Source organism: Sorex fumeus, unplaced genomic scaffold, assembly GCF_029834395.1.
Source record: "Sorex fumeus unplaced genomic scaffold, SorFum_2.1 ptg000079l, whole genome shotgun sequence".
Classification (NCBI taxonomy): Eukaryota; Metazoa; Chordata; class Mammalia; order Eulipotyphla; family Soricidae; genus Sorex; species Sorex fumeus.
In genome coordinates, this window is record NW_026606136.1 from 5,610,393 (window position 1) to 5,631,422 (window position 21,030).

The window sequence follows — 21,030 nt, forward strand, 5'->3', positions numbered from 1 at the left end:
CGTCCGCGTCCCCCAGAGAAGGAATATTCTCCCGTCAGGGTGCGCTGGGCCCCTGGGCTGGCCCGGTCTGTTGCCTCTGACCCAGGCTCAGTGACGTGACCCACAGACCCCTTCTCTGTCCAGAGTTTTATTCTCACGGACGCTGCCCGTGGCGCGAGCAGGGCGGCCGGGCGCCTAGCACGAGGTGTACAGCATGTCCAGCACGGGCGAGTAGCACGCCCGGTTGGAGACGAAGCACCTGCCCTGGAAGGCGGGCTGGCTGTGCAGGGGGCTGCGCGTGGGGTACTGGAGGAGCAGGCCCTCGGCCCGGCCCACCCGCACGGCGGCCGTGTCCACCTCCTGGCCCTGGAGGTCGGCGTTGGTGCTCAGCCGCACGCTCGCTCTCGGGGGCACGTCGGGAATCACCCGCGTGAGGTCGACCAGCAGGGGCTCCGCGAAGTTCAGGACCACGAGGAAGACGGAGTCGAGGCCGTCCATCTCGCGCGCGTACACGACCACGGACGTGTCGCTGTGCGGGAGGCAGAGCCAGCCCCGGCTGAGGGCCAGCTCGCTCGCGTGCAGCCGCCCCAGCTCCTGGTAGAACCGCAGCGCCGAGTCCGGCTGTCTCCTCTGCGCCTGCGGACCCGAACAGTGGGACGACAGTCTGAGCACTCTCGGAATCAAACCAGAAACTTGCTCGGGCCAGAGAGGAAGCCGGAGGTCACACGGCTGCCCTCACCCGGCCTCGTGGCCCCGAGACCACCAGGCTACCCCCAAAGCAAACAGTGAATTCCCCAGAACAGTCTGCGTCATGCTGCTCCTCGAATTACCAGGAGCTTTAGGGGACAGTTGGCTCGGCCCATGGGACCCTTGGTGGGCGCCTGTTCCCAGGGGAGCCCGGGCGGGGCTCAGCGTCTCCACTCAGCACGGAACCTGCCTCCACCTACGCGTCAGAAACGTCCCTGTGGCCTGGGCTGCGGGGAGAGGAGGCTTCTGCCCCCGTCTGGTGAGGGCCAGGGGGAGGCCAGCGCGGGCACCCTCCACGCAGGACACGTTTTTAACCCTAAGGCCAAATGCCCAGTATTGGGTTGTCTTGCTGCGCTCGACTGCAGAACGGAATGGTGTTCTTCATCCTTTTTTGTTCGTTTTCTTAACGTTTCAAGTATCGTCCATTTCTTCTGGGTGATCTGGATGACAAGGTTCTGCATGGTCGGACCACACTCAGCCACTTCATGCCAGAAGCGCGAGTATTTTGTCTGTCTTGTCTGCGGGCTGAGTTTTGTTTTCCTCCTTTTGGGCCAGACCCAGTGATGCTCAGGACTTACTCCTGGCTCTACACCGGGAGTCACTCCTGGTGGGGCACAAGGGCCCTTACGGGAGGCCGGGGATCAAAGCTGAGTCAGCTGCGTGCACGGCAGGGGCCCCTCGCGTTCCTTATTAGGGCGGGGACCACGAGGAGAGAGCTGGCCGGAGTACAGGCGCCGGCACGAGCTGACTCACCCTCCCCAGGGGCCGCCAAGCCCGGGGTCCTGCTGAGTCGCTGCCACCCAGGGTTCCTCAGGCCTGGCTGTGGGCGCATCCTTGCGCAGTGCGGCTAATGAGAGCGCCCCGGGCTGGGTCTTCGGCGTGACCCGTCGCAGTCAGCTTCCTGTGTGCCTTGGAGGACGCGTGGGAAACCCTACGGCGCCCTCTGCTAAGTGCTGGTGAGTGCGGCGACTTCGTCATGGGGCTTCCCACGAGGATGCGGAGGTGCCCCTGTGACTGAACCGTCCGTCTCTGCGTCTCCCAGAGTCCATTTTTATAGACTTGAAGCTGTGAGAGCTGCAGAGAACCATGATTTGCAGTCGAGTGTCCTTTCTTTTCCAATTTCTGAAAACTGCCTTGTCCCAGACGTCATGTGGAACCCTATTTTGCCCACCATTAAACATCTCCACACCGGCTCCGTGGCGCTGGGGTTTTCGTTTCGCTTTGAACAGGAAGCGCTTGCACCGTCTACAGTGCAGGAGCAAGGACAGGAAAGTGGGCGCTGGAGGCCGGCCACGATCCCGGCCTCTGCGCCCGCACCCTGGGTGCTCGTGCGCCCTTTACAGCTGCAGGTCCCGTGGAGGGCCACCGCACGGCTGAGTCTGCAGTTTCCTGCCGACGGCTGCGGCTCAGCCCCCCCTTCTGTGGTAGGACCCGTGTGGGGCCCCTGGGCAGGTCCCCCGACACAGGGCCCTGAATCTCTGCTCTGAGACCCGTCGCCAGACCCAGAACTGCCGGGCTGGTCGGCCTTTCCTGGTTCGTGTCTGTCGGGCCACGTGGGTCCGCCTGCCTGTGGCACAGGGCCCTCTCTGAGTGGCCACCACGCAGGGCCGGCTGGCAAGTCGCCACACGCTTGGGGCTGGCCGTGGCTTCACTCCGTGTAGCTCGCGGCCAGGTCCGCCAAGGCCCCTAGCAGCCTCTCCCGCGCTCCCCAGCCTTTCCGGCCACTGCTTTTCCGCGTGTCTCTCATCTCATCGAGGGTTTGCCGGGAGCTGTCCTCGCCGCTCCGGCCCATTCGCTGAGGCTTCCACCCAAGTGTCCCTTTTCTGCTCCGAGGCCCCAAGCTGAGGGTCCCCCGGGATTAACCAGGCAATCCCGTGCGGTGGAAGGGTGCTCAGGGGTCTTGGTCATCCCCACGGTCAAGGCCTCTGCATGTGCCTCGCCCTCTCGTCTCGGCACACTGCGAGGTCCAAGCATGCCCGCGTTGCTCTGGGAACCGTCACCTTCCCAGCGGGGGCCCTCCTTCCTCCGAAACCACACCCGGTTCCCCTGGTCCATGGGCGGTTCTGCTGGAATGTATTCCTGTATGGGGAATCTGCAGAGCTTGGAAAACCTGGTCACTGGAGTGACCGGAAGTCAAACAGGAAGGCACGGGGCCGTCCTTCAGAACATCCCCCCACGTGACCCCAGTCCCTGTCCCCTGCAGAGGGAACAGAGACCTCTGGAGCACACGGGTGAGTCACTCCAGGGACGGGCCGGCCCTGACCTCCAGGCAGCTGCCCTCTGTCCCCGTTCATGTTGTCACAAACACGAGACTTACAAACGTCTCACAACTGCAAACTGCAGGGCCAGGAGACGGCCACAGCCCTGAGGGAGGCCCAGCCTGGACCCAGCAGCTTGTGGCGGCCTGACCCCCCGCCAGCCCAGCACCCTGGCCACTGCCCGCCACGCCCACAGGCCCGCACCCATGAACTCCACCAGGAGAGGTGCTGGGAAAGAAGGGGAAGCCGTGAGTGGGTGGGGGAGCACGGAGAGGGTTCAGCTGAGTATGTGTCGCCCTGGGCGGGGCCTGGCACGAGCCCCAGGTACTCACGTCCACGTTCACGGTCTGGTAGTCGGAGCCGGTGGGCAGCCAGGTGTGGTTCCCCTCCGAGAAGCCGGCGTTGGAGCTGTTGTCCCACTGCATCGGCGCCTTGGAGAGCAGGACCATCTGCAGGCAGAGACACGGGGCGCCGAGGTCTGACCACACGCCCGCCACCCTCACCTCCCCCGCACCAGGGCTGGGCGTGGCCCTGGGCTGTCCCCAGGGCCGCCCACAGCAGCAGTCGGTTCAGGGAGCTAATTCTCCCGTTTCTGCCCGTGAGCTCAGTCTCTGGGAAACTCATCTCACAAGACTGGAAGCTTCCGTGTGAGCTACGGGTGGGAGATCAGCCGTGACGGTGAGACCCAAGCGCCCCCCCTCCACCCCGAGTCGGGCGGAGCGTGTGGGTGCGGCTGAGTGCTGCCTCGATGGTGGCCAGCGGTGCCCCCAGGCCAGGGAGGTGGCACTGGCCTGCTGGCCCTGCTGAGTTGCGCCCCCAGGCCCACACTGACCCTGGCACGAGCCGCCCGGTCCGGTCAACTCACCCTGTGCACGGCGGTGAGGCCCCCAGCAAATGTGCCCAGCACCATGCCTGTGTGCGAACTGAGATCGCACAGTATCCACGGTGCAGCCTGGTCACTGTCCAAAGGGCGGGGGCCGTAATGGCCACAGAGCAGACACACTGAGCCCGAGTGGACAGAGACCAGCATCTGCACAGCACGCACCTCGGCTACACAGACTTACTGCGTCATAGTTCTCGCTGAGGTTCGTGGCTAGAATGTTCCTCATTCCTATTTCTTCCCCGTAGTAGGTTATGGGGGTCCCAGGGAGCGTGAACAGAAGCATGTTCATGATGTTGACAAACTCTTTCCCCAAACGAGAAGTCAGCCGGGCGTAGTCTGGGCCACCGAGCTGAAAGGCAGAGGCTTCGAGATCACGGCTCTGAACAGCTGAGGGTCTCCCTAAAACCTCACCAGGTCAGCGGCTGCTCAATTCAGGCCTGAGTCTGCAGCTTGTGCTGGGGCCGATATGTTGCGCACCGGTGTGCCACCAACGGGACTGGCTTCACAGCCCACGAGCCAGCGACGGGACCGGCTTGACAGCATCCTGCAGCCAGGGCCAGAGTGACGAGGACCTCTCGGCACCCCACGTGTAAGCTGGGAAGATGTCTGAGACATGGAAGCAGGGCAGGCCGAGGGGGCACTCTGGAGGGCCCGCACGTACCGACGGCTGGACTCCTCAAGACATTTTTGGTTTTGCTCTTAAGCCGCTCCTGGCAGTGCTCAGAGCTCACGCCCAGCTCTGAGCTCAGTTATCACTCCTGGCGGTCCTCAAGGGACCACATGCGGTGTCCGGGATCAAACCCAGGTATCTGCATGCGATGCAAATGCCCTACCTACTGAACTGTCCGGTCCTCAAGATTAATTTGAATGAAAGAAACCCACTTTTATCTGAAAACGTAGAGTAACTCAAAGCTGTGTAAATGCTTTCTGCCTTTTTGGCTGTTGGTTTTGGTCTGGGGCCACACCCAGAGGCACTGTCCTGGGACCCCAGGGAGTGTCCTGTGGCCCCGCCCTCCGTGGCCCAGCCCACGGCAACCTTGGCCTGTCTGCTCTGTGCCCTGAATCCCACGTGGCAAGTGCGTCCTCTGGTAGCCACCAGTGAGGTCAGCTGGCAGCCGACCCCACACAAGACGGGGTCCTGCAGAGCCCAGCCCAGCCTGAAGGGGAGGACCGGGCACAGACTCCCTCTGGCCACCCGGGAACACCTGGTCCTTCCAGACGCCCCACTCCGGGCTCTCCTGTGGGGCCAACCCACACCACCACCGGGCTCCAGTTCCTCTGAGTGTCCAGCAGGCCGCAGGGTCTCGGGTACAGATACTTGCGCACTCCCCCACATCTCAGAGAGGCCAGCCCAGCCCAGCCCTTGGTGGCAGGTGGGCGGGAACAGGACGCGGCTATGGCACGCACATGGCCGAGGGCCCCCAGGCCGCTCAGGGCCTGCAGGGTCAGTTTCCCACACACTCTGGCCCGGCGGCCTCTGAAAGGCCACGTGACCAAGCACAGCCCAGCGGGAGGCGCCCACAGGGGGACTCTGCGTGCTCCCAGACACCCCACCTGACTCAGCACAGACCCGCAAACCTGCAAACTGCACAGATCCGGGAACACCGCACACACCCACAAACACATGCACCCAGCAACAAACACCATACAAATCCCCACATGCCCACAAACCCTGCATGTACCACACACACTAACAGACACTGCACACACCCACCTGCACACACCCACACACTCACCAACACTGTGCACATACATGCACACACCACACTCCAGCACACACTCACCAACAAATGCCAGGCATACATGCACACACATGCACACACCCCCACACCACACACGCACATGTGCACACACCCACACACGTCCACACACACCACACAGTTTACACACCTGCAGACAGATGCACACACCCACACACCACATGTGCACACACCCACACACACGCACGCACGTGCACACCCCCGCACACCCTCCGTGTGCATCTGCATGCCCGCTCCCACTGGTAGGGCGACCCCCAGGGCTGTGGGCACTGCACGAGGGTGCCGGCCGGCAGTCTCCGCGACTCACCATCCAGTTGGGCCACTTTCCTTCCGGCATGTTCTCCATCCAGGACTTGATGGCCTCATACACGCGGCGCGCCGAGGGCGCGTCCAGCTGGCCCAGGCCGTCGTTGAGGGGGAAGTCGGCCTCCTGGATGAAGGGCAGCCCGTAGTACATCATGGTCCCATCGATGCCCTCGCCCGAGGCCACAGTCCCCAGGAACCTGCACAGCAGCAGCGGGTCGGCAAGCGTGAGCACCACGGCCTGCCTCACCTGATGAGACGGACGTGGAGGCCACACTGCGCCTGCTCGGGGGAGGCCACAGGACGCAGCCCGGCGCGTGACTGCCTGCGCTCCGGTGGCGGTCATGACCAGAGGGCCGGTGACGCCACACAGCCGAGGGCGACCAGGCAAGCCTGCGGCTGCACGGAAACTCACAAGGAGACGGTCCCCAAGTGGGCCCCGGTTGCATTACCTACCTGTACCTCCCCGGCTCCCGGCTGTACTGGTCCAGGGTCTGCCGGAAGCCGCGCACCAGGTCGTGCATGCCCACCTGCGTGGTGGTGAAGTCGTGGAACAGCTGCGAGTACTGCGTCACGGTGTTCTGCAGAGGGAACCGCCTGTCACTGTCACCTGCACTGCCAAGGCCAGACCGGCCTCGCCGGCCGACAAGGACACACTACACCTCCGACACTGGTTCTCTGCACATCAGCCAAACCCTGGGTTTGTCCAGAACTGTCCAGGATGCTCCATGCCGGCCCAATCACCCCCCAGATCACTGCATTCTTCCCAAGCGAGGCCCACGTCTCCATCCTCCTGCACCCGCAGAAGGGTGACCCCTGAGAACAGCCAGAATGTCCCTCTGAGTTCTGCCCTCACCCTTCACTTCTCGTGGTTGGAGCCCTCCAGCAGTGCTCAGTGGCTACTCAGAGCACGGGGCACAGAGCCGACCCCAGGCCCCTGCATGTGAGCCAAGAGCCAGCCTTGGAGACATGTCCGGGCCTGGGTCACGCCCTCTGAATGAGTGAATTTCCCAGGGTTTGGGAACCTCAGGTGTCCCCGGAACTTGTCCTCGTTTTCCCTGGGAGTCTTCTGGGGCGCTTCCACCGGGGTGCTGTGGCTCCCCCTTGCTGAGTCACAAGACCCTCTGGGGTTCTCAGGGCAAACGCTTCTCTCTGGGGTAAGGTCACTGTTTTTATCCCACTTCCTTTTTCCTTTAATTGGAAAAAATCACGAACAAAAATAATGAGATAATTCTAACCTTTGGTCCATAACGTGCTCTGAGAATCAGCCCAGGCACTGCCAATGCCTCTTTAGCAGCTGACTGGCATTAATGAAGGGACAAGTTCCTAGAAACCCGCTATTTGGAAACCCGCTATTCGGGATGAAAGCTGAAAGCTGGGCAGGAAGTCAGCCCTCGTTTGCTGTCCCCGCCCCGCCCTCCCTCAATACGGGGGTCTCACTAGTCCGTTTAACGTCTCCGCTTTCTCCACCCTGGAAAAGCCCACGCTCTCTCTCGGACACGTACTTCTCTCTCCCCCTCACATCTTTCTGAGCATATTTTGTTCAATAAAAACGATCTTGCCCCGTCCCACCCCGCCCTGCGGCCCCAATCGCCTGCCACCCGGACAGATCCCTGGGGGCACTCGCCAGAGTTCCACCTCATGCCCTCCCACCTAGCCCCGGCCTTTCTTCTGCACAAGCCCTTGGTCCCGGGTTCCAGCATCCAGACAGGCTGGGGGTACAGCCTCCACTGTAGGGGCCGTGGCCTCCTCAAAGTGGGCGTGGCCTTCAGTGTGGCCACAGTTAATTTCCCATTCCCAGCTCTCTCAACTCATATCCCAACCTGTATCACCTAATTCTGTGCAAAACGTCCCAGCCGCCTCAAACACAAGACGATAGCAATCCACTGGCCTACATCAACTCCATTAAAAGACCAATGTATACAAAAAGCTGTACAAACCCTATGTAAAAGAGCACATCCTCCAATGCTTCACTAGACGCCGATCATAAGTCACAGAATAATGTCCGAGAGGAAGGACGTATTCTAGAAGGGGAGAAGGGTGACCACCATCGACTGAGCTCATTCAGAACCCTTTCCCGCAATGAGAGGGAACAGTGCTAGTGAACCTGAAGGTTCTACCTCTACACAACCATAAAACATGAGGAAACAACACAAATCTCCACTACGAGGAGAGGACGAAGAAAATAGTCCCGAATCTTCAACAGGGGTTACCCACAAATACGAGCTCTCTGATAAAGAATTCAAGGAACTCAAAGAATCAATGGAGCAGACATCCAGAAAATTAAAGGGAGAAATGAAAGAAACAGTGGATCGGATAGTTGAGAAAATACAGGAAGAAATGAGAGCAGAAATAAAAAAAAAAAGCTACAAAAAGAAGTGCTACAAATAAAGGATTCAGTAGATGAAATTAAAAACTCAGTGAGTGCCCTCAACAGTAGAATGACTACAGCCGAAGACAGGATCAGTGAACTTGAAGATGAGCAGCAGAAATTGTATAGGCAACAACGAACAATGGGAAAAGACCTCAAAATAGTCCTAAGGTGAATCAGAGACCTAAGGGATGACTCCAAGAGGAACAACATTAGAATCATTGGAGTACCACAAGGACAAGGAGGCAACCCCAATGAAAAACCACGGTCAAAGAAATCATTGCTAAAAAGTTCCCAGAGTTAAAGAATGCAGACATCCAGATCCAAGGAGCCAGAAGGGTGCCAGCCAAAGAGACCCTAATAAAAACACTCCAAGGCATATCATAGTCAGAATGATGGAATCATGGATAGAGACACAATACTGCAAGCAGCAAGGTCAAAGAAGGAAATCACATACAAAGGAGCACCCCTTGGATTTACAGCAGGCCTATCAGAGGAAACCCTCCAAGCCCAAAGGCAATGGTGGGATATAATGAAAAAACCCAATGAGGGGCTGGAGTGATAGCACAGCGGGGAGGATGTTTACCTTGCACGCGGCTGACCCAGGTTTGATTCCCAGCATCCCATATGGTCCCCCGAGCACTGCCAGGAGTGATTCCTGAGTGCAGAGCCAGGAGTAACCCCTGAGCATTGCCGGGTGTGACCCAAAAAGCAACAACAACAACAACAACAAAAACAACCAAAAAAAAACTCAACGAAATGAACACCTCACCAAGAATACTTTATCCAGCTAAACTCTCAAATTCGATGGAATGATACACCATTTTATAGATAAACAACAGCTCAGGAACTTCTTAGACTCAAAACCAAACCTAAAAGAAGGACTAAAGGGACTCCTGTAAGACAAGGAAAACACCTATAAGCACAACCAACCCCTACAAAAAGATGGCACAAAACCCCATGACAATAATCTCTCTCAATGTCAATGGTCTAAATGCACCAATCAAGAGACATAGAGTGGAAAAATGGATCCAGAAACGGAAACCAACATTCTGCTGCCTCTAAGAAACTCATCTGAGTCAGAAAGAGAGGGATAGACATAGAAATATTGCATTCATCTGGGGAACATAAAGTAACAAAATAGGAGACTAACACCCGAGAGTGGCCAAGATTATTACCAGGAGGTTTGCTCTATGGCTTGGAAGCCAGCCACACATGCTAGGGGAAAAGGCAGCTCAGATAGAGAAGGGAGCACCAAGTAAAGGGTGTTGGGAGGATCCTCCCAGGATGGGAGAAGCGTGCTGAAAGTAGACTATAGACCAAACATGACTGCTACTCAGTGCCTCTTTTGCGGACCACAATGCCCAAAAGGAGAGAGAGAACAAAAGGGAATGCCCTGCCACAGAGGCAAGGTGGGATGAGGGCTTTGGGGGGTGGGAGGGGTACTGGGACCCATGGTGGTGGAAAATGGGCACTGGTGGAGGGATGGGTACTTGATCATTGTATAATTGAAACCCAAGCACAAAAATCTGTAAGTCTACAACTGTACCTCATGGTGTTTCACTAATAAAAATTAAAGAAAGAAAGAAAGAAAGAAAGAAAGAAAGAAAGAAAGAAAGAAAGAGAAAAAAGAAAAAGAAACTCATCTGAAAAGTCAGAGCACACAAAGACTCAACATTAAAGAATGAAAAATAATCCTGCAAGCAAACAGCTCCCTCAAAAAAGCTGGGGTATTAATATGAAGACAGAAATCCTGAGCTGTGTTAGACTGATGGAACAATCCATGTTTTAGGAGGGAAATTAAGTAGTGTCATGAATAAACTCCCTGAGAGGAAATTTGCTTGATTAAAAAAAAAAAAGCCGGGGTAGCCATACTAGTATCCAACAACATAGATTTCAGGTTGAAAAAGATTAGAAGGGACAGTGACGGTCATGAAAAAAACAATTCCGTTCACAATCGTGCCCCAGAAAATCAAGTACCTCGGAATCAGCCTAACCAAAGAGGTAAAGGACCTCTACAACGAAAACTACAAAACGCTACTCCATGAAATAAAAGAGGACATGAGGAAATGGAAATATATCCCCTGCTCATGGATAGAAGAATTAACATGGTCAAAATGGCAATACTCCCCAAGGCACTACACAGATTCAATGCGATCCCTATAAGGACACCCATGAAATTCTTCAAAGAAAGGGATCAAGCACTCCTGAAATTCATATGGAACAACAAACGCCCACAAATAGCTAAAGCAATTCTTGGGAAGAAGACATTGGGAGGCATTACCCTCCCCAACCTCAAACTCTACTACAAAGCGATAATAATTAAAACAGCATGGTACTGGAGCAAAGAAAGGCCCACAGACCAATGGAACAATGTGGAATATCTGTACACACAACCCCAAATGTATGAACATCTAATATTTGATAAGGGAGCAAGAAATGTGAAGTGGAATAAGGAAACGGTGCTGGCATAACTGGACAACTACATGCCAAAAAATGGGCTTAGACCTCGACCAAACACCATGCACAAAAAAGTCAGATGAAAATGGATTAAAGACCTCAACATCAGGCCAAAATCCATAAGGTACACTGAAGACAAGGTCCGTGAAACCCTCCACGATATTAAGGCTAACGGTATCTTCAAAGACGACACTACACTGAGCAACCAAGTGGAAACAGAGATAAACAAATAGGACTATCTTAAATTAAGAAGCTTCTGCACCTCAAAAGACACAGTGACCAGAATACAAAGACAATCTACAGAATGGGAAAGGATATTCACTCAATATCCATCTGATAAGGGGTTGATATCAAGGATATACAAAACACTAGTTGAACTCCACAAGAAGAAAACATCCAACCCCATCAAAAAATGGGGTGACAAAATGAACAGAAACTTTCTCAAAGAAGATATCCAAATGGCTAAAAGGCACATGAGGAAATGCTTTACATCACTAATCATCAGGGAGATGCAGATCAAAACAACAATGAGATTTCATCTCACACCACAGAGACTGGCCCACATCCAAAAGAACAAAATCAATCGGTGTTGGCATGGATGTGGGGAGAAAGGGACCCTCCTACACTGCTGGTGGGAATGCAGACTGGTTCAGCCCTTCTGGAAAACAGTATGGACGATTCTCAAAAAATTAGAGATTGAGCTCCCATTTGACCCAGCAATACCACTCCTGGGAATATATCCCAGAGATGCAAAAAAGTATAGTCAAAGTGACATCTGCACTTGTTTCTTCATTGCAGCACTCTTTACAATAGCCAAAATCTTGAAAAAACCCGAGTGCTCGAGAACAGATGACTGGTTAAATAAACTTTGGTACATCTACATAATGGAGTACAATGTAGCTGTTAGAAAAGATGAAGTCATGAAATTTACATACAAGTGGTACTACATGGAAAGTATCATGCTAAGTGAAATGGTAAAGGTAAAGGTAAAGGCCCTCCCGTTGATCGTCGATTTGCTCGAGCGGGCCCAGTAACGTCTCCATTGGAGACTTTGTTGTTACTTGTCTGGCATATCGAATACTCTCGGTAGCTTGCCGGGCTCTCCGAGAGGGGCGGAGGAATCGAACTCGGGTCGGCCATGTTGGCCGCTTGTAAGGCGAACGCCCTACCCGCTGTGCTATCGCTCCAGAAAGAGAGGGACAGACATAAAAAGAGTGCACTCATCTGGGAAATATAAAGTAACAGAATGGGAGACAAACACCCAAGAATAGTTGAGATAAGAACCAGGAGGTTTCCTCCATGGCTTGGAGGCCAGCCACACATGCTGGGGGAAAAGGCAGCTCAGATAGAGAAGGGCGCACCAAGTAAAGGGTGTTGGGAGGATCCACCCAGGATGGGAGAAGCATGCTGAAAGTAGACTATAGACCGAACATGATTGCCACTCAATGCCTCCTTCACAAACCACAACACCCAAAAGGAGAGAGAGAACAAAAGGGAATGCCCTGCCACAGAGGCAGGGTGGGATGGGGGGGGGGGGTGGGGCGTGGGAGGGATACTGGGATCACTGGTGGTGAAGGGGCACTGGTGGAGGGATGGGTACTCGATCATTGTATAACCGAAACCCAAGCACAAAAATTTGTAAGTCTACAACTGTTGGAGTACAAGGAGCTTAGGTTTATCGGGTTGCACCCATCACAGTGCTCCCGAGTCATTCCCATTACTATGTTTGTCTGTAACTATTTCTTTGTGCTCTCTTCCCCAACCAATTTTAAGGTCTCATCCTTCTAGGACACTGAACTTGTATTGCAAGTTAATATTGCCTTTCTCCTCTCCTTATGTCTTTTAAATAGTTTGCTTTAATGCGATGTCCCTTTTGTACAGAGTCAGGAAGACGATTAATATTATGCTTTGTAACTTAGGATTTAATTGGCCTTGAATATTATTCACTCCTGGGCATCTGCTTTCTCAACATAAGCCTCAGTTGCCCTCACTTCCTAGCGCCCCCAAAAGCAGGGTCCCGACATGGGACTGAATGGAACCAGGGCAAGCTGGTAAGTTATGTGCTACCCTGGCATCGCGATGGGCCAGGCCAAGGTGCCACGATTCTTAACTATAGGTTAAGAGTTTGATCGTAGGCAAATACTGTCATGATCCAAAAGTAACGACGAGACTAGGACCCTGCTGCTAAGAATAGGAAAGATATCTGGCCTGAGCACGGCAGTCTGAGATCGAGATGGCCCTAGGAGAGCAATTCTATAAGCGCAAAGTATTTCTTACTGTGTCCATACAAAATGATTTATATTATGTATGCTTATATGTTGGTCGGACAAGGAGAGGAGAAACACACCCAGGGAATTCTGTTCCAGGGTGGGTTGATCTGCTAAATGAGAATCTGTCCTAGAAGCAGTTTTCCCGTGTGTCCTGACTAGCTTGGATAAGACTGAACATTCCTCCCCTTCAAACTGCCTTCAGTAAATTCAGTATATTGTAAGAGGCAGCTTCCTTCCCTTTTCTCACAGGAACCTAGCTGGTCTTAGATATGCAGATCTCAGGTGCTAGCCAGGCCTGAAGTAGATTCCAAGCTCTAGCAGACTGGTCTTTGAGATGCAAACCCAAGTGCTTGTAGCTTGTGAAAGTGCTTGTGGAAGATTTTGGTCTTGGTTTTGTATCTTCTTTCCTGAGGCCAAGATTACTGGCCTGCAGATGTAAGGAGACAATGTATGTTTTGACTCAGTGTTCTTTCTGTAACTCCTTTTGATGACATCACTATATTGCGTCCTTTAGAGGTACCATGATCTATAGAAGGAGATTTTCGGGGCTCTCTTGGAGAGCACATGCTTGAGAGATCCTGGGGCCTCTATGACATACACTTCTTCCATGTAATAAACTGCTGCTACGACCAACCAGCCTGGCCCTCGTTTCCTTCCTTCGCCTGCCCATTGCCATTGACCTCCCTGGAGTGGGGAAATGGCCTGAGACTACCGAACGCAGGCGGCGGGAGAGATAGGCCGCTGCCGTCCCTTTGCCCGTCTTTTTGTGTGTTTACACATACAACTGTACCTCATGGTGTTTCACTAAGAAAAATTTTAAAAAATAAAATACGTAAAAACGATCTTGCTGGGCCAGAGCGATAGCACAGCAGGGAGGGCGCTTGCCTCACACACAGCCACTTCCGGTTTCATTCCCGGCGTCCCATAGGGTCCCCTGGGCACCGGCAGGATGATTCCTGCATGCAGAGCCAGGAGTCAGCCCCGAGCATAGCAGGGTGCCGGGAGTGAACGCGCCCCACCCACAGCCCCCAAAAGAAAAAGAATTCCATGACCCCAGCCTTCCACTGGGTATATGGAACTGCCGTCTGGGGACTCAGTTCAGGACTAGTGTCCACTGACCATCAGGGGCCAGGTGACTGGGGCTGGCAGTGGGGGGCAGGGGGGCCTTGCGCGTGACGGGCGTCAGATCTCTGGGACCCACTGGCTTCTGCTGGCACGGCCAGGCCTGGTGGGACCCTCCCCAGCATCTGGTGGGCCTGCCCCGCACCCGCCGACACGCCGAGGGTGGGCTTTGAGGCCCGGGCAGGCCTGCTGGGCGTGGTCTCAGGCTTCTCACACGACCCGGGCCTGGCCCAGAAAGGGGCTCACGGCTCAGACCCGCTTCTGAGCTGTGGGACCCTGAGAGTGCTTACCGGGGGCTGTGTCTTATCCACCTGGGCCTCGTCTCGCAGGTGCTTCGCTTCCAGGAGAAACTTGACAGCGTCAAAACTGAAGCCGTCCACCCCCTTCGTGAGCCAAAACTGAAGGATTTCCTAGAACAGAAAACCAAAATGCCAGTCACCCACGGCCCAGCACCAAAGCTCCAAAAAGCTCTGTCTGCAGAAGGGCCACTGTCCCAGCCACGAGCAGTCCCGCCTCTGGGCGTCCTGAGAATACTGCACACGCACGCACACACACACACACACACACACACACACACACACAACACACACACACAATGCACTCACAGACATACATGCTCACACACACAACACACACACACAGCACACAGACACACACAATACACTCACACGTAGACATACACACTCACACACAAATACACTAACACACACTCACACAACACAAACACACACAATGCACTCACACAGACATACACGCTCACACACACAACAGACACAACACACACAATACACTCACATAGACATACATGCTCACACAGACACACAACACACAGACACAATGCACTCACACAGACATACACGCTCACACACACAACACACACACAATACACACAATACACTCATGTAGACATTCATGCTCAAACACAGACACACTAACACACACACGCACAACACACACACAGACATACATGTTCACACACACAACACAGACACACAACACAACACAGACGCACACAATACACTCACACGTAGACATACACGATCACACACATAAACAACACAGACACACTAACACAAACACACACACAACACGCAGAGACACACAATGCACTCACAAAGACATACACACTCACACACAGACACACACAAACACACAACACACTCATGCACAACACACTCACATATAAACATACACTCACACCAAACACACACTCACACAACACTCAGAGACACACAACACACACAACACACTCTTAGACATATACACACAACACAAGCACACTTACACTCACACAAACACACACACAACACACACTCCAGACACACATTTGCACACCACACATACTCATAGATACTCTCTCTCTCTCTCTCTCTCTCTCTCTCTCTCTCTCACACACACACACACACACACACACACACACACACTCTCACAGCTGGACCCCTCCGGCTATAGGACCCAGACGGCCCCTTCCCCAGTGAAGCTCTGAACATCTGCAAGGTAAGGTCGGAGAGACCTTCACCTCAGGGCAGCGACAGGAGCCGGAAACCTGAGTGGGGAGCCGGAGTCTGGGTGCCTGAGGGCCAGACCGTGGGTTGACGGATATTGCCCAGGCAAGCCCGGCCGGCCCCAAGGGTCTGGGGAAGAGCCGCTGAACACCACAGGGGCCCCCAGAGGCTCCCCCTGGGCCCCACGCCTGCAGGCACGGCCGGGAGGACAGGGCTGGGTGGTCTGCTGGGGATGGCAACTCCGGCCCCTCCTGCTGCTGACGGAGGGTGACCAGGGCCATCACACTGTCCACCCGCCTGCAGCTCGGGGACAGGAGGGAAACAGCCCATCTGCAGCTCACGCCCAGAGAGACCTCTCACCCAGAGACTGCACACCGGAGAGACCTCACACCCAGAGAACACACACCCAGGAAGCCCCTCGCAGCCCGGGGAGTCAGAGCGACTGCTCCAGGCAGACGGGTGGGGGGGTGTCGGGCCCCCGGGAAGCGCAGGTACAGGAGCACCACGCAGCAGAGAGGAAGAGCAGGGGTCGTACTCACTCGGATTTCCTCTTGAACGTCGGGATTGCGGAAATTTAAGTCTGGTTGCTCCTTCAGAAACTGATGGAAGTAACACTGGTTTCGAACCTCATCGAAGTGCCAACTGGAGTTTCCATACACGCTTAACTAGCAAACAGAAAACAGCAAACGGGTCACTTCATTTTAGGCCCATTGACGGTGCCGCCCAGGCAGTGGTCATCACCCCGCCCCTCCCCCAATGCCGGCCAAAGCACAAGGCCTCACCAATGTCCTTGTGAGGAGCACCGGAATCTATTCCCCAAACTGCTCCCCGCTAGCCGCCCCCCAAAGCAACGGGACGCCAACGTGGTCCGAGCGCAAAAGTGGGTGCTCGGCGCGGCAGCTGCGGCCCGAAACCTCCCTCCAGGCTGAGGCGCCCGTCTGTGACGAGAAGGAAAGTGGCCCTGAGGGAGCGACACAGCCCACTGGCCTTGGCCTCGAATCCCAACAGTGAATATTTAAACCAGCCCCAGAGAAGCACCGAGCCCACCACTGCAACGCCACCAGCTCTTGCAACACAGGGGGGGAACGGCCAGGGGGGTTTCCAGCATGTTTCTTTCTAGGCAGCTCTGACTCCAGGACGCAGGACTCACTCCCTCCCCCTGCATCTGAGCTTCCTACGGGGGAGATGAACAAGGCTCAAGCTTGCTCGATCTGTCATTTCCGTGCGACAGAGACATCCAGACACGTCAGATGGGAGATTCTGCCTCAGTCACGTCTTTAGTTCAAAGACTGGCGCTCTATCCACTCCCCAGGACAGAAGAGCTGTGGCCAGGGTACAGCCTTTCTAGGAAAAGGCCTTGCTGACTCACCTCATAAGCCCTTGGGCACCCATAAGGACACAGTCCCTACGTTACCACCTGCAATAACATTTACACTAGCACCTACCGCAATGCCAACCTCAGCATCTCCCAAGGCATTTACCTCAGCACCTCCCTCAGTACCTACCACAGCGCCTACCACAGCACTTAGCTCAGCACCTACAACAGAGACTAACCCTGCACAAACACCTACCACAGCACCTACTCCTCAGCACCTGCCACCACAGTACCCACCTCAGTACTTACTTCAGCACCTACCACAGCAACTAAAACAGTTCCTACTACAGCACCTAGAACTAAGGAAAGACGAGGTTACACACACACACACACACACACACACACACACACACACACACACACCACAAATTCAGCTGAAAAACATGAAGATGAAAAGAAAACCATGAGAAGAAACCTGGGGAAATTAAGCCTACCAGATGCACCCAGAGACGGTCTGACCAACGTTACACCCAAGGAGCCGCCACAGCGTTGGCCCTCAGGCCCCTGCCTGCCGAGTCCTGCTCAGACACAGCTTTTGAGCATGTCACTGGGAGGTGAACCCCAGGGACACCCTGCAGAGGGACTCCGTGTCCGGCCTCCGGGTGTCTACCCGAACGGCGGGGTGTCGAGCACTGTGAGCTGCCGGAACTCCTGTGGCCGCTGCAGTGCGTGTCCTCAGGGCCGTCCGGGGCAGCAGGCAGCAGCTCGCAGTGGGCCAGGCTGTGCCCTCGCTCCCCTCTGCCGTGCCCGGCACCTGCGCAGCTGCCGTAACCCCATGGACGTGGAGCCCTGGGCATGGTACGAACAAGCAGCAGAGACGGGAAAGAAAGACGGAAGCCCCGTGTGTGGGTGAGTCCCGCTCAGGAAGCCACCGGGCGGGCCTGAGCCCAGGGTGGGTCCGAGATGGTACCTGTCAATGGGAGAGCTACCCGCAAGGGGGTCGGAGCGGGCAGGCACCAGGCGGGGCTCCTGGGCTCAGGGGACACGGCCTCCCCGCTGGCAGACAGGGAACGGGCTGGAATGTGGTAGAACATTCTGGTCCTGCGGTGAGAGCAGGCAGCACCGCCCCCTCCTCTCCTGTTTCTCGGGAGAATGCCTCTGCTCTGGAAAACGACCGTCATTCACTGTGTCCTTCCTTGTGGGCCCCCAGATCTGCAGAGTGACCGCGTGGGCGCGGGCACAGCAGCACTTACCCAGTTATTCGGGGGCACGATTGCATCCCCATTCCGGGCACAGTCGTGCCAGATGTAATAATCCGCATATTTCTCCGTCCGGTTCCGACTCAGCTGAAACCAAGCATGCTTGTCGCTGGTGTGGTTGGGGATGAAGTCGATGATTAACTTCAGACCTAGCAAGCAAGGCCGTTGCGGGGTGAGGAGGACGGTGAGAACGGCATGGAGGGCCCGGGAGGAGCCGCAGGGGCCTGCCCCGACGCACCCCGCCCCCACCCGCCCCCACGCGGCTCAGGCACCTCGGTCATGGATGGCAGCCACCAGCTCCTCAAAGTCTCTCATGGTCCCGAACATGGGGTCGACCTCCCGGAAATCCTCGACCCCGTGCCTGAAGTCTTTCAGGGCCGACTTGTAGAAGGATGTGAGCCAGATGGTCTTGACATGGAGTGACGTGATGTAATCGAGTTTCTCTTGAACGCCTGGAGGACAGGTGAAGCGGGCGGATGAGCGCCCAGGTGTCCGCACCACGAGACGCCGGGACGGAGGCAGAGAGCCTCGGAGACACCCGGCCGGGCGGGGGCAGGGGGCTGGCTCTGTGCTCAGGATCACTGTGAGACGAGCGGGGGTGGCAGGCAGCGCCCCCAGGCCGGCCAGCAGAAATGTGCTCACCTGGCATCGCGGTCAAGGGTCACGCCCCACCCGGCCCACATACCTGGCAGGTCTCCGTCCCCGTCCCGGTCGCTGTCCCGGAAGGAGCGGGGGTAGATCTGGTACATGGGCCCCTGCTGCCACCAGTCCAGGCACTTGGGGGACACGGCGATGAGGGCGGCGGAGGCGGCGGTCAGCGCCAGCACGGCCAGCACTGTCAGCCAGAAGAGCACCTCGCGCGGCACGCGGTAGCGGGCGCGGCCGGAGAAGTGCAGCAGGACGTCCCTGGGCATCCCTGCGTAGGGCCGCGCGGGCACCGCCAGGGGGCCCTGCCCGGAGCCCTGCCCCGCGCCCGCCGCCTCCTCGTCCCCCTCGAAGGCGTGGTTGGCGCAGCCCTGCACGCTCATCCCCAGCCGCTCGCCCTTGTCCTCGGCCATGGCACCTCGTCCACTCCCGCCTGGTGCTGCCGAGAGCTGCAGAGGCCGCGGGAGCGTGCAGAGGCCCGTCTGGGCGGGTGGGGCTGGAGCCTGGGGCAAAGTCCAGGGGGCGGCGCCACCAGGGGCTGGGCAGGTAAGGGGCAAGGGACACGGGGGAGGGCAGGAAGGGGTGGGCCCTGCACGTGGGGGACTGGACAGGGGGCGGGGGTGAGGACACTGGAGGCTGGGGGAGGCTGGGAGAGGCCTCACTGGATGGGTCGGTGCTGGGCAGAAGCGCCCACCCCGGGGGGAAACGGTGCCCCCGTGTCCCTGTGCTGACGCCAGACGGGGGGTGGGGGGCGAGGGCAGTGGTGCTTGGGCTCATGTGAGAGGGGACCCCAGCATCTTCACTGCCCCCAGATTCGCCCCAGCCATGAGTGTGGGGACAGGCCTGGACAGCCGAGTAGCTGGGCTGGGGGCAGCCCCGCCAAGCCGCACTGGGCCAGGAAGGACCCTTCACCCGCGGCCCCGAGCACCAAGGCAGGCGACAGTCCCGCTGGCGGCACTGTGGAATTTCAGCCATTCAAAGCAGTTTGACATCGCACCTGAGACGCCCCTCTCGCTCACTGCAGAATGTGCACCTGCAACTCCCGCAAGATAAGGCGTCTGTCCCATCCCAGCACCCCCGGAGGGTCCCCTGAGCAGAGCCAGGGGAACCCCCAACTCAGTCACGATCTGGGGGAGAGTGTGCAAACGATAATGCAGTTTCGCGAGAGTTTGCCGAGTCCTTCCGTGAGGAGCGTCAGTCAGGGGGGTCGGACGGAGGGTCTCAAGCACAGCCGCCACTCGTGACCCATGTGGGAACACCCGGACGCCCAGAATGTGGAACAGAGGCTCTGCAAACACAATCTGCATCGTTATCTGGGGTCCCATGCAAGTTCTTCTGAAACAATAAATATGCAGCTTTGGGGCTGGAGAGAGAGTACAGCGGGGAGGGCGTTTGCCTTGCACAAGGCAGAACCGGGTTCGATCCCCGGCATCCCAAAGCACCGCCTCAGGAGTAATTCCTGAGTGCAGATCCAGGAGGAACCCCTGAACAGCGGGGTGGGACCCCCAAAAGACAAAAAAAATGCAAAGTAAGACGCTAAAATCTTTTTTTTTTCTTTTTGGGTCATATCGAGCGATGCGCAGGGGTTACTCCTGGCTCTGCGCTCAGGAATTACCCCTGGCGGTGCTCAGGGGACCATATGGGATGCTGGGAATTGAACCCGGGTCGGCCACGTGCAAGGCAAACGCCCTACCCGCTGTGCTATTGCTCCAGTCCCTAAAATCTTTTTTTTTTTTTAATTAAATCACAAAGCTTACTAATGAGAGAGCATATGGCAAACTGGAAATCCCATTTGGACTAAATACACAGGCTTGTTCTCAGCATTAAAGGTCCCTCCGTACTGCCGGGTGGTGGCAGGGATCTCCCAGCCGTCATACCTACCAGCCGTGCTACAGACACTCTGCAGTGAACGGGGTCTAGATGGGACACGGGGTCCGTCGTGGCCAGGCCCGCGTCTCCAGGCTCCGCTCCAAAGCGCCCAGAGCAGCAGCTCCAGGGCGAAGTGACTTCCCCTGGGCACACGGGCACCGCGGCCGCCCAGGCTGGGAGAGAAGGGGAAACCAGCAGGCAGGGGCCGGAGAGCTGACACGGAGCCGCGGGGCCCAAGCCAGGCACACGGGATGCAGGGTTCACCGGAACGGGAGACGCAAACC

General features: G+C 56.4%; 1 protein-coding gene across 1 annotated transcript; it reads right to left on the reverse strand.

The window, feature by feature from the left end:
• Positions 1 to 149: 149 nt before the first annotated feature.
• Positions 150 to 19,290, reverse strand: SLC3A1 (solute carrier family 3 member 1). Its single transcript, XM_056130535.1, has 10 exons — positions 18,918 to 19,290; positions 18,505 to 18,684; positions 18,227 to 18,381; positions 16,198 to 16,323; positions 14,444 to 14,563; positions 6,387 to 6,511; positions 5,935 to 6,130; positions 4,049 to 4,216; positions 3,317 to 3,433; positions 150 to 615 (listed from the first exon to the last, which is right to left on the reverse strand). Exons 1-10 carry the CDS (start codon positions 19,288 to 19,290, stop codon positions 175 to 177), a joined length of 2,001 nt encoding a protein of 666 aa, XP_055986510.1. The 3' UTR covers positions 150 to 174.
• Positions 19,291 to 21,030: the final 1,740 nt, after the last annotated feature.